At 41.2% G+C, this 12,260-nt stretch overlaps 2 protein-coding genes across 6 annotated transcripts; both read left to right on the top strand.

Annotated features, from left to right (window-relative positions):
• Positions 1 to 397: 397 nt before the first annotated feature.
• Positions 398 to 5,245, top strand: LOC113014582 (Fc receptor-like protein 5). Its single transcript, XM_026156220.2, has 7 exons — positions 398 to 439; positions 1,295 to 1,397; positions 1,669 to 1,704; positions 2,417 to 2,680; positions 2,760 to 3,005; positions 3,081 to 3,239; positions 3,344 to 5,245. The coding sequence occupies exons 2-7, from the start codon at positions 1,367 to 1,369 to the stop codon at positions 3,445 to 3,447; spliced, it is 840 nt and encodes a 279-aa protein (XP_026012005.2). The 5' UTR covers positions 398 to 439; positions 1,295 to 1,366; the 3' UTR covers positions 3,448 to 5,245.
• Positions 5,246 to 6,361: 1,116 nt separating this feature from the next.
• Positions 6,362 to 11,445, top strand: LOC113019501 (Fc receptor-like protein 5). 5 transcript variants are annotated; one of them, XM_080298771.1, is made up of 7 exons: positions 6,391 to 8,059; positions 8,144 to 8,179; positions 8,477 to 8,749; positions 8,829 to 9,074; positions 9,132 to 9,323; positions 9,430 to 9,555; positions 9,649 to 10,087. In XM_080298771.1, exons 1-6 carry the CDS (start codon positions 8,011 to 8,013, stop codon positions 9,531 to 9,533), a joined length of 900 nt encoding a protein of 299 aa, XP_080154897.1. In that variant the 5' UTR covers positions 6,391 to 8,010; the 3' UTR covers positions 9,534 to 9,555; positions 9,649 to 10,087. The 5 variants fall into 5 exon arrangements, with proteins under 5 accessions (XP_080154900.1, XP_080154897.1, XP_080154896.1 ...); XM_080298772.1 differs by lacking the exon at positions 9,649 to 10,087 and adding an exon at positions 11,312 to 11,445 and having other exon boundaries at positions 7,729 to 8,059; XM_080298774.1 differs by lacking the exon at positions 6,391 to 8,059 and adding an exon at positions 6,362 to 6,380 and having other exon boundaries at positions 9,430 to 10,087.
• Positions 11,446 to 12,260: the final 815 nt, after the last annotated feature.

Genomic DNA, 12,260 nt, shown 5'->3' with positions numbered 1-12,260 from the left:
AGAATTTATTTTAATTTAATTGTGAAAATGTATTTCAAACAGTGCTTGATGCATTTATTTCACAAGTAAAGGTCAGAGAGTCAGTGAAGGCATCACACAACTGCTAATGTTGCCTTCAGGTGCAGTTGTAGATTTTGTTGCTGTTGATCTTTACTTCATGTTCTGGTTCAATTTTTTTCATTTAAAATTTTGTATTTCTGCTTTATTTCCACCAAATAATTTAACTTTTGCGTGAAGTTCAGAGAGGAAACCACAACACTGGCACCGAGTCACAGCTGAGGAGGAAGAGGAGGGTTTTACTCTGTATGAGAGTGACCTGAACTCAGTCTTTGTCTGATATCAGCGAGCAGCATGAGGAAACGTTTCAGAACTCTGAACTAACCTGAGTTTAATTTCTCTTTAGTTCTGATCTCACTGCTGAGCTGCACCACAAACCAAGGTCAGTAACCTTCTTCTGTCACACTGTAAACCTGACTCACTCTCTCAGGAGACTGTGGGACACATTTATTTAAAAAAGAAAAAATCCTTTTCCTGTTGCATCACCAAACCTGATTTTCTGACAGTCTAGATGATGTCACCTGTTTTTCTAAATTAAACATCCACACATAAGGAAATATATCTGTGCAATAGAATATTTTTATTCAACACCCAATTGCAGTTAAAACTGAATTTATAGAAAAGAAATGTGTCATTTACACTTCAGGTATAAACATCAGCTCATGTTCTACTGTGTAGTTCTTCAGTGTTTGAGCCAGCTGGAGCAGTCAATAAGAATAAAGCTGATTTTCTGTCAGTGTTTATTAGGACCACATGTTTGTGTTTGTGGGGTTAACTCTCATATAAAATTGCTTCCTGGTGGAGAAACGCACACTGACCCTGTGACATAATGAAGAAGAAGAAGCAGAGAGACGCGTTTACTGGCTGTCAAACTGCTGCTGATCTCAGTTACTTCTTAGGATTGATGTCAGGGAGCAGACACCATTTATAGATCTGAGATCATGTGAACATTATTGTTACGTTAGGACTCAGACTGCACATGTTAAAGTAGATGTGATAATTGGTTCATTGCTTCTTGTTTTAGGCTCGTGCAGGTTTTAGTTGCACTGAAGCCAGTTTATGACGCTTGAGCTGAACTAAAGTCAGTGTGTTGTTGGTGATGCAGGGTGCAGTCGCAGCCACACAGTTTATGTCTCTCTGACATCAGAACAGAAAAGCAGCAACAAGTCTCAGCTGACCTGCTGTCACTAACAAGAAGATCAAACTTTGTGTTTAACATCGTCCTCGTCTCTGACAGCTTCAAAGAAAACTCCTCCATCGTCCTGAAGAAAAGGATCAACTTCATCTAACAGAAAGTTTGAGGATTTAAATGGAGGAAACATCTCTGTTATGGCTGCTCTGTAAGTTCACTCTGTGTATTTCTGGAAGATTCAGATGATGAAATCTTTAAAAAGCTCATAAAACACTCTGTAGTTTGTTTTCAGTGATGTTTGTCTGTAATATGAATCTTCATCACATGTTTGAATCCAACAATCTTCCTCCTTCCTGCTCTGATTCTGTTTCAGTCTTTCCTTACAATCAGCTCACAGAGATGTTGTGTCTGCTCTGCTCTCTGATCACTTCATTAAACACCACAAACTCTAAACTAACCTGAGTTTAATTTCTCTTTAGTTCTGATCTCACTGCTGAGCCTCAACACAAGCCAAGGTCAGTAAGTTCATCATATGGCGCTGTCACGCAGTTTAAAGTCATTAACATTGTTAGTTGTTACTGCAGCCAATGATGAATCAGGACCACAATGTGTTTGAATTTAGTCCTCGACTACTTCACGCATCTGTAATCTGACAGTTATGAAATATTAATACAATGAGAGTCACATTTTTCTCTCATTTCTGTATTTATTCATCCATTTTTACAGATAAAAAAGACGAACTAACCTGACAGATCATTAATTTTATGAACATTTCACGAAGGCTGTGAGACTAACAGTTCATTATTTAAAAAGCCTATTTACTGCCTTTAAAAAGTAACTAATTACACACAGAGATATGTTGTGTTGCAACTGTCAGCATAAAATCATGATGAAAAAACATAGATGATGACATGTTAGTGCAGACTTATGCAGACTTGGAGATCACACTGTGATTTTTGTTGTGACTTTTGATAAGCTGAGGTGAAGTTAAATAAATGTGATGCTTAAAAAAACCCTGAAATATTCCTGTGATTGTTATCTAGATGGTGTTGGTTGTTTGCAGTAGTGTTCTTAAGAATAATAATTCATTAAATTACTAATTAGATACAAATGCAACGTAATTACCTTAATGTATGCTTATGGTAATGTCTTCCTGTCATCCATTAATGAATTGTAAAAGTCAGCAGGTCAATTAATTTTAGTTAAAATACACTAAATTCCTCAAAGCTCGTCTGACTGTGAGTCCCAGCAGCTCTCAGTTCTTTAAAGGAGACTTTGTGTCTCTGAGCTGTGAGGAGGACGACAGCTCTGCTGGATGGACTCTGAGGAGAAACACAAGCAGACACCAGAGGACTCAGTGTGGAGATGGGTGGGGAAAACCAGCTGGTTCTTCCTGTGATATTCAGAACGTGTACCCACTGGACAGTGGAGTTTACTGGTGTGAGTCCAGTGAGGGTCCCATCAGTAACATGGTTAACCTGACAGTCACTGGTAAGCTGAGTGTGTGGAGTTAGTGTTGATGAAGCTGTGTGTAAATGGATGAAATGCTGTAGTTTGTCTCTGTGTTGAGGTGGATCAGTGATCCTGCAGAGTCCTGTCCTCCCTGTGATGGAGGGAGATGACGTCACTCTGCTCTGTAAAACAAAGACCACTCCCTCCAACCTCCCAGCTGCTTTCTATAAAGATGGCTCCCTCATCAGGAAGCAGCCTACAGGTCACATGACCATCCAGCATGTTTCCAGGTCTGATGAAGGCCTCTACAAGTGTGACATCAGCGCTCATGGAGAGTCTCCATCCAGCTGGATCACTGTCACAGGTGAGGAGCTTCACTCTTATGTTACCTCCTATTTCATCCACATATTCACCAGAACAGGTGGGATTCTCTCTGCAGGCAAACATACAACCACACCTCCACCCACCACCTCAGCACTACCCCCTGACTGCACCTCTCTCCAGCTTGCATTCAGAGTGGTCCTCCACCTGCTTGTATTCTGTCCATACGTCATCTCCACTCTCCTCATGATGTCTTTACATCGACACAGAGCCAAAGGTAACACTCTGAATCAATCCCTTAATATGCTGATGATTATATTCTTTTCATCTGAACTCTTCATTGGTTCACATCTGATACTTTTTCATATTTTGTATGTGCAGGGAACAAACTTTGCATCTTGAACCTGCCCACTCATCCTGAGCAGGGATTCGATGATGAACATGAGGATGTAATTACTGATGTCACCACAGAGCATAGTTTCTGAAACAAACTTCTGTTGTGTCTCTGTGGGTCTCAATAAATTTGTCCTCTTCACCACTGGCATAGAGATCATCTGAATAAAAGGACTCTGATGTTCATCTCGGGATATTTTCATCTAGCTAAACAAATAAATTGATCCTTTTTTTTCTTTTTTTTTCCTGTTTGGTTCTTTTGCCATCAGAATTGTTGTCTAAGGGCAAAGAAAGATGCCCAACAGATTTACTTTACCAAATGGACCATCCCAGCCTTGCCATAATGGTCTATTTGGTTCACCTTTTATTGTTTATTTTATTCTATTTTCACTTGCTAAATACGGGACAGACTTGACTGGGAAAGGAAAAGGGAGAAAGAAAGAGGGAAAGAAAAACAGCGGGAAAGAGGAACTGTCATAGAAGGCAAAAAACATAAACCAACAAAACAAACAGACAAAAAATCCATCTATCGATCACCTGGATCACCTGGATCACCTGTTGAGAAAGAAAAAAGAGAAAACAGGCAAAAAAGAGAGCAATATAATATACAACATCATCACAATGATATATGGGAATATAACAGTAAATACAAAATATTAAACATTATTGTGCCGCACATAAGATCAACAGAACACAGTGTGCTTTGAGGTAGGAGCCAAAAAGGGTGTAGTTTGTGTGTGTGATCACCCGTGTGTACACCTGTGAGCATGGACGCGCTTGTATTTAAAAGGTTCCTTCATGTAATGATCTGCTAGAGGGTGTGGGGGGGCCACAGCCCCGTCCTCCAGGGCATGAAGCAGGTATGGAGGAGATCAAAACTCCAGACATCCAGAGGCCCCCAGAACACAAGAGACCAAGGAAGACCAACAGAGGGGCAGCCGCGCCACTGTCTCAGAAAGAGCTGAGGAGAGTCCCAGATGGGGGCTCACTCAGCAGCCGCGGAGCAGAAGCCAGGGGGAGTTGCAGTGACGCGCCCGTCTGGCAAAGTTGGGTTGCAGCCAGCTGTGCCAGAGTGACCGAGCCCCAGGCCGAGAGGGCGAGGGCACCCCACCCCTGAAGTGGCCCGAGTGAGCCCCAGGCTCCAGGCCCCGACAAGCAGCTACCAGGAGTGAGCCGGTGTGTACCTGGACGCCCACCCCCAGACACAAAGAACCACCAACGCAGCGATGTCTGAGGGCGTCTGCCACTGGCAGGGGAAGATCAAATAAATTGATCCTAAGAGGCGGATTTTCATCATATACTGTGTGTGTTACTGGAGCTCTGTAACTAAGGGATTCTTCAAAGCATTCAGATTATTTCTAAAAATTCAAACCTGCAGATGCTTTCAGATCTGATGTTGGAGAAAAAACACCAAACATCTGCTATATAGATAATGTTTCCTCTGGATATTTCCTCAGTCCCTCTCCTTCCTTCTCAGGTCCATGGACTGTTCTCAGGCCTGGGTCTTTGCTCCAGTACTTTTTAACTTGAAATTTAAGTCATATTTATTATTCTTGTCATATTTTGTTTTGTATTCTAGCTTAAATCTCCTGGTTTGTTTGTGTGTTTACCACTGCAGCTCTGTAACTACTGTTTTGTACAAATAATCCAACTTATTTCTAAATGAAACCTGCAGATGTTTTTAGATCAGGTGTTAAAAGAACATGTTTTGGTACATTCTGTTTTATTTTGGTATTTCCTGTTTTGTCCTCTTTTCTGATGAGCTGATTAGACTCCTGGTGTTTCCTGAAACTACCTGGACTTTGGTTTGCTGATTCTTTTTTTATTTAACCTTTGGAGTTAGTTGGATCTTTGCAACGTAACCCTTAGTAAACATTCACTATTTGTTAATTCACTCTACCTTGGAGTCTTTATTTGAATCATAATGTACAGCACAGTGTTTTGAACAAGAAATGGACCCTGAGGACTCGTGTAGAGGATGACAGAGAGGACATGATTTACACCACTCTGGTGTTCACTAACTGCTTTCTGGCATAGCTCAGCTAATGGACTCGTTACTAAACAATCTTTATACCTTGATCCTATCTGCTCGCTCTGAGCAGGGATTGAATGATACGCATGATGATGTTGGCGTCTCACTAACTTTGTCCTCTCCATCTCTGTTGTGGAGATTATTAGAATAAATTGAGTCTGATGTTCATCTTTGGATCATTTTATCTAAATTAAAAACCAAATATTCTTTCATAGAGGAAGATTTCTATCATCATTATGTGTACGACAGCAACTCTGTTACTAATTATTGACAGTAGCATCCAGTTTATCTCTAAATGAAACCTGCAGTGATATTTGAGGAACACATAAAAGAGTTATTGATAAGGACTGTTTTATTATAGTATTTCCTGTTTTGTGATTGAAATCAATGGACAATCTGGTTGCTCAGATGAGGATATGCATCATGCACTTTCCCTCACAGATACTGACATGTTACTTTAAATAGTGTCCAGTAGATGGTAAAAATAACATCATGTGACTGGGAGTGGATTCAGGGATCGCTTCTTATCTTCCTGACTGAGCACAAACCTCTGAGAACATTGAGGATTAAAATACAATTTTAAAAAGCTAATGTTAAAATGTACGATTTGCTAATGCTGACATCTTACAGCTTTCTCCGTAATTCGCACATGGAGCTTTCCTTACATTGTCAAACTCATGTGAAAGAGGATTCTATGTGGATATTGTTGCAGCAAATGCATGCGTGTCTGTAAATGTCATTTTGTGTGTGCACTAAAATCCATGTCTGTACTTGGATTGCTAAATGTGTAGAGGATTTCACAAACGTGTGACTCAAAGTAAGTAAATGTCCGTGTTTTTTACTGTCTCTATTTTTTGTTTTTAGGCAGAAAGTCAACAAATCACTGAGTTGTTAAAAATCTTTATTTTCAGATATAGACACTGACAGTATGCTGATGATGATCCTCTCCATCTGTAGTTTACATCTGATATCTGTAGAGGAATCCACAAATGTGTAAGTTTACGTCAGGTAGTGTCCATGTTTTCTGTTACCTCTGTGTTTTTTAGGCATTGTCCTTTGAATGTCAACAAATCAGTGAATTTTTAGCCCTTTTCGTTCATGTCACAGCGTCTCCTATAAACATTATTGGTAGATAATGTTTGACTCTGTGTTTTCACTGTAGGTACATGAACACAACTATCTGTATCCAACACATGTCTGCTTTACACCTTTCTAAATGTTAACTAGAGCATGATGTGTAGTCTGATGTTTTGCAGCCACTCAATGTGTTTACTCTTTTTGACCACAAGTCAGTGGTTGGAACAGAGAGATGCACAAAACAACTAAAGTTTGCACAGTTAACGTGCACTCAACTACAGGAAGACACATTACATTAGCATAGTCGATATATTTAAAATGTAATTGTCAAGAAAGAGCTGCGTAACTTTCCCTCCAAGGAGGTGAGATACTCAGTGAAGACCTCACACAGGTACTGATTTTGCATTCAGGGTCAACTGTCAGTCGTAGATATTGTTGCTTTTAATTCTTATTCAATATTCATTTGAAACGTGTAAAACTTTGGTTTCAAGGAAGCAGAGAAATAAACACACAAAGCTTTTTCACACAAGGTTTTTTCTAACCACAAGGGAAAATGTGGAAAAAATGATGCTGCCATCAGCGAGAAGAAAGAAGAGGAAGTTGAAGCAGAAAAGGATTGAGTAAGAGTGTTTATTTCGAGGGTTTCCTTTTTTGCTCTGCTGTTTAAGGAAAAAAAAAAAGGCGGGGTGAAGAAAAAAAGCAAGATGTCATGAATTCTTTGTCAGTATTGGTCATTGGTCAGCATATTTATGTCTAACTGCCTGATCAATTTTTCATAAGCACTTTGTTGTGATATTTTGATACCATGGTAGCATTTACAGGATATTGTTTTATTGTGATATTATACAGAAAAGAGTTACTCAATAAGGCCCATTTAATAGTTGTTTTTCTCTTTCTCTCTGACCCAAGAATTAATGTGTAAGACTCACAGGCTGGTACCCCAAGGTTGAAAACACCACAGAGACGAGACCACTTCCTTACTCCCATCCTCCCTTTTTCTTTATCTCTTAGAAAAAGGCTCGTTAAAGGCCAGGTGGTTTGTTTCAGAATTCACTAATGAAAGAACTCTGTATTCTGTGTATTTTGCTGGGATGATCATAAATTGTAGCTGAACTGATAAACTACACACAGGATACTTCTTTGCTCACAAGGCAGGAAGACGTTTCCTTATTTGGTCTGTACCGGTTTGAACTGAGAACTTGCTGACACACGAACCTTTTTTTCCTCTATATAAGCTGTTATGTACTAAATAAACCTTTGAGTCGATTGGGAAGGCAACCTAAAGCAGTCTCTGTTTTCTTGTTCTCCCAAGCTGCTCCCGACGTCGTAACTAACCCAGCTGAATGGCATACCTGAGTGTTACTTTAAATAATTAGGAATCTTATAAGGAAAGGACAAAACTCTGCTTATCGCTCGTGCCTTGGAGGGAAAACCGGGATGGACATTTTTTCCTTCACACTTTTTAAGTATGTCACCCAGAGACAGAGAAAGAGGAAGAGGAGGGTTTTACTCAGTGTAACCATGAGCTGATGTCAGTGTTGGTGTGATGTCATTGAGCAGCAGGATGGAGGAAACGTCTCTGCTGTGTCTGCTCTGTAAGCTCACTCTGTGTTTTTCATGCCTCTGCTGTCTTGTTGAATGTGAAACTCTGAACTAACCTGAGTTTAATTTCTCTTTAGTTCTGATCTCACTGCTGAGCTGCACCACAAACCAAGGTCAGTAACCTTCTTCTGTCACACTGTAAACCTGACTCACTCTCTTGGGACACATTTATTAAGAACATGGTGCAGCTAACTGCAGACAGACTCCTCCTCAGTCATTGTCGGTGTATCTAATCATGTTATTATATCAGTCTAAATGATTAGATGTCATATAAATGTGAGGTGCAAGAACGAAAGTGATAATTTCCCATCACTGAAAGTCAGCATAAAACAACTCACAATGTGAATTCAGTCAGTGTAAAATATGCCTGATAACAATGTAATGTATGTGTCTCCTCTTCTTCCTCACAGCTCGTCTGACTGTGAGTCCCAGCAGCTCTCAGTTCTTTGAAGGAGACTTTGTGTCTCTGAGCTGTGAGGAGGACGACAGCTCTGCTGGATGGACTCTGAGGAGAAACACAAGCAAACGACAGAGGACTCAGTGTGGAGATGGGTGGGGAAAATGGTCTGGTTCAATAATTTCTTCCTGTAACATCAGCTACACTGATCCACAGGATAGTGGGGTTTACTGGTGTGAGTCCAGAGAGGGTCCCATCAGTAACATGGTTAACCTGACAGTCGCTGGTAAGCTGAGTGTGTGGAGTTAGTGTTGATGAAGCTGTGTGTAAATGGATGAAATGCTGTAGTTTGTCTCTGTGTTGAGGTGGATCAGTGATCCTGCAGAGTCCTGTCCTCCCTGTGATGGAGGGAGATGACGTCACTCTGCTCTGTGAAACAAAGACCACTCCCTCCAACCTCCCAGCTGCTTTCTATAAAGATGGCTCCCTCATCAGGAAGCAGCCTACAGGTCACATGACCATCCAGCATGTTTCCAGGTCTGATGAAGGCCTCTACAAGTGTGACATCAGCGGTCATGGAGAGTCTCCATCCAGCTGGATCACTGTCACAGGTGAGGAGCTTCACTCTGATTTCACCTCTTATTTCATCCACATATTCACCTGAACAGGTGGGATTCTCTCTGCAGACAAACCTACAACCACACCTTCATCCACCACTACAACTATTCCCACCGCTCCAGATCTGACCGCTGACTCCTCTCTACAGCTTGCATTCAGAATAGTCCTCCACCTGGTGGTTTTCTCTCCATATATCATCTCCACTCTCATCGTGATGTCTTTATATCAATGCAGAGCCAGAGGTAACACTGAATCATTCACTGATCAATGAATGTGCTGATGATTAAATCCTGTCTCTTCATCAATAAACAGCCGATAGATATTCTACATTTGTTTTGTTTTTTTCAGGAATTGGCATCAGTGATTCAACCAAGCCCACTCTTCCTGACCAGGGATTGGATAACGAGCATGATGATGTAATCACTGATGTCACCACAGAGTATCACTTCTGAATCAGAGCTCTGTTGTGTCTCTGTGAGTCTCACTAACTTTGTCCTTTCCATCTCTGATGTTGAGATTATTTGGATAAATGGACTCTGATGATCATCTCTGGATATTTTTATGTAGATAAACAGTAAATATTCCTGCTCACAGGAGGAGATCATCATGTACTGTGTGTGTGTGTGACGTTTTCAGCTTATTTTTACATGAAAGACATTTTCAGGTCAAATATCAGAGAAAAAGACAAAGTCACGCTACTTCCTGTTTGATTTTGGTATTTCATGTTTCCACATCCTACCTGATCACCTCACTGGAGTAGCAGGTGTCCTGATGGTTCTGACCGGAATAAAATCTACCCGTCACACACAGATGCTGTCATAGCGTTTTGGTGCCTGACTGTAAACACATGATCACATGACTCAGACTGGACTAATGCAGTTTTTGTCTTTTCACCTCTTCCTGGATCAACACAAACTGTGAATTTTTCAGTGAGCCTTGAAATTGACTCTTTCTTGTTGGTGCTTTTTTGTTATTAAAGCCACATCCTGTGAAACATTTCACACTGCTCCAGTTGTTCGTGTCACTCTTTAGTATCTGTACGTACAGCTCATGTGGTTTGTGCTGTGATGGCCCCCTGCTCTCTTTGTCCCAACTCTTTTTGTCATAGCCTCATATGAAATGAGAGGTCCTGGGTCTGAATCCCAGGTGAGCCCGCACATTGTCACAGCCTGGCTCATAAGACCCACAGACAGTATGAAAGATCGACTGATTTTGGATCATTTAGTTTGTAGCTTCAATTATTTCACAGCAGTGTTTCTTGTTGTTGTTGTTGTCATAAGTGATCAAATGTGTGCAACAGGGTGGAGCACGCATTAGCTGCAACATGCTACATCCATAGAAATATGAGTGAAAGTACAAATCAAAGCGAAGCAGGACTGAAATCCTAATTTTTACTGTTCATGGCTGTCAGACATTTCTAAGTAGGTCAGGGCCAATGTTTCAGGACCACCACATGTAAATCACATTTGATTTGATAACAAATCATTTGTTATCAAATCACTGATTAATGAACATTTTATTTCAGATATGTAGAGACCCATTTAACACTGTTTCTTTTGAACATTATGTGGAGATAAATACTGACTCTGTGTTTTCACTGCAGTTACATCAACACAGCTCAGCTTGTGTTGATGTGGTTTCTGTGCAACACATTCAGTTGGATTTCAGTGAGATTAGAGTTCTGACGACATGGAGAGTAAACACGTAGAGGATTTACAAAAACTCTGTTAGTGTGAGAGCAGAAGTGATCTGACAGCAGCTCAGCTCAGCTTCTCTGCGCCTCAGAACAGAGGACGCCATCATCTATCTGCTCAATCGTGTCTACACCCACCTGGACCAGCCGCGAGCACTGTGAGGGTCATATTTTTTTTGACTTCCAGTGCTTTCAACACCATCAGGCCGACCCTCCTGGGTGATAAGCTAACAGCGATGCAGGTGGATGCTTCTCTGGTGTCCTGGATTGTTGATTACCTGACAGGAAGACCACAATATAAACTACAGTCTTCTTATACTACCGACACTTTATTCACTTTTAGTCACTTACAGTTATTTATTCACCTTTCAGTCACTTTACTTTTAAAGCTGTGTCATTTTATAAGTGTATATACTGTATATTCTGTGTATTTATTATTTGTCCTTCAACATTATGCTGCTCTGTTGTTTGTTAATTGCCCCTTGGGGATAAATGAAGTCTTCTGATTTTGATTCTGAATATGTACGTCTTCCACAGTGTGTGTCTGACAAGGTAATCAGCAGCATAGGGGCACCACAGGGGACTGTCCTCTCCCCCTTCCTCTTCACCCTCTACACCACAGACTTCAGCCACTGCACAGAGACCTGCCATCTTCAGAAGTTTTCTGATGACTCTGCGGTGGTTGGATGCATCAGCAGGGATGATGAGACAGAGTACCGGGCTGTGGTCGACTCCTTTGTCACGTGGTGTGAGCAGAATCATCTGCAGCTCAACGTGGCAAAGACCAAGGAACTGATCGTGGACTTCAGGAAGACCAGGAAACACTTGACCCCTGTTTCAATCCAGGGGGTCAGTGTTGACATTGTGGAGGACTATAAATACCTTGGAGTTCACATTGACAATAAACTGGACTGGGCTAAAAACACCACAGCACTTTACAGAAAGGACCAGAGTCGTCTCTATTTTTTGAGGCGACTGAGGTCCTTCAACATCTGCCAGAAAATGCTGAGGATTTTCTATGAGTCTGTGGTGGCCAGTGCGATCCTCTATGCTGTTGCATGCTGGGGGAGCAGGCTGAGGGTCGCAGATGCCAACAGACTTAATAAACTGATCCGTAAGGCCAGCAATGTTGTGGGGATGGAGCTGGACTCCCTCAAGGTGGTGTCGGAGAGGCGGATGCTGTCCAAGATAAAGACAATGTTGGATAACACCTCCCACCCACTCCATGACATGCTGGTCAGTCACAGGAGCTCGTTCAGTGAGAGACTGAGATTACCGAAAAGCACCACTGAACGACACAGGAAATCTTTCCTGCCTGTGGCCATCTCCCTGTACAACGCATCCACATAACACACTGTAAACACTGCAATAGCTACACCCTTTTTGCACATGCTCTCTCTCTCTCTCTCTCTCTCTCTCTCTCTCTCTATATATATATATATATATATATATATATATATATATATATATTGTATATATTGTATAT

The sequence above is a fragment of the Astatotilapia calliptera genome, chromosome 3, assembly GCF_964374335.1.
Source record: "Astatotilapia calliptera chromosome 3, fAstCal68.1, whole genome shotgun sequence".
Taxonomy (NCBI): Eukaryota; Metazoa; Chordata; class Actinopteri; order Cichliformes; family Cichlidae; genus Astatotilapia; species Astatotilapia calliptera.
This window is presented reverse-complemented; position numbering and strand designations above follow the sequence as displayed.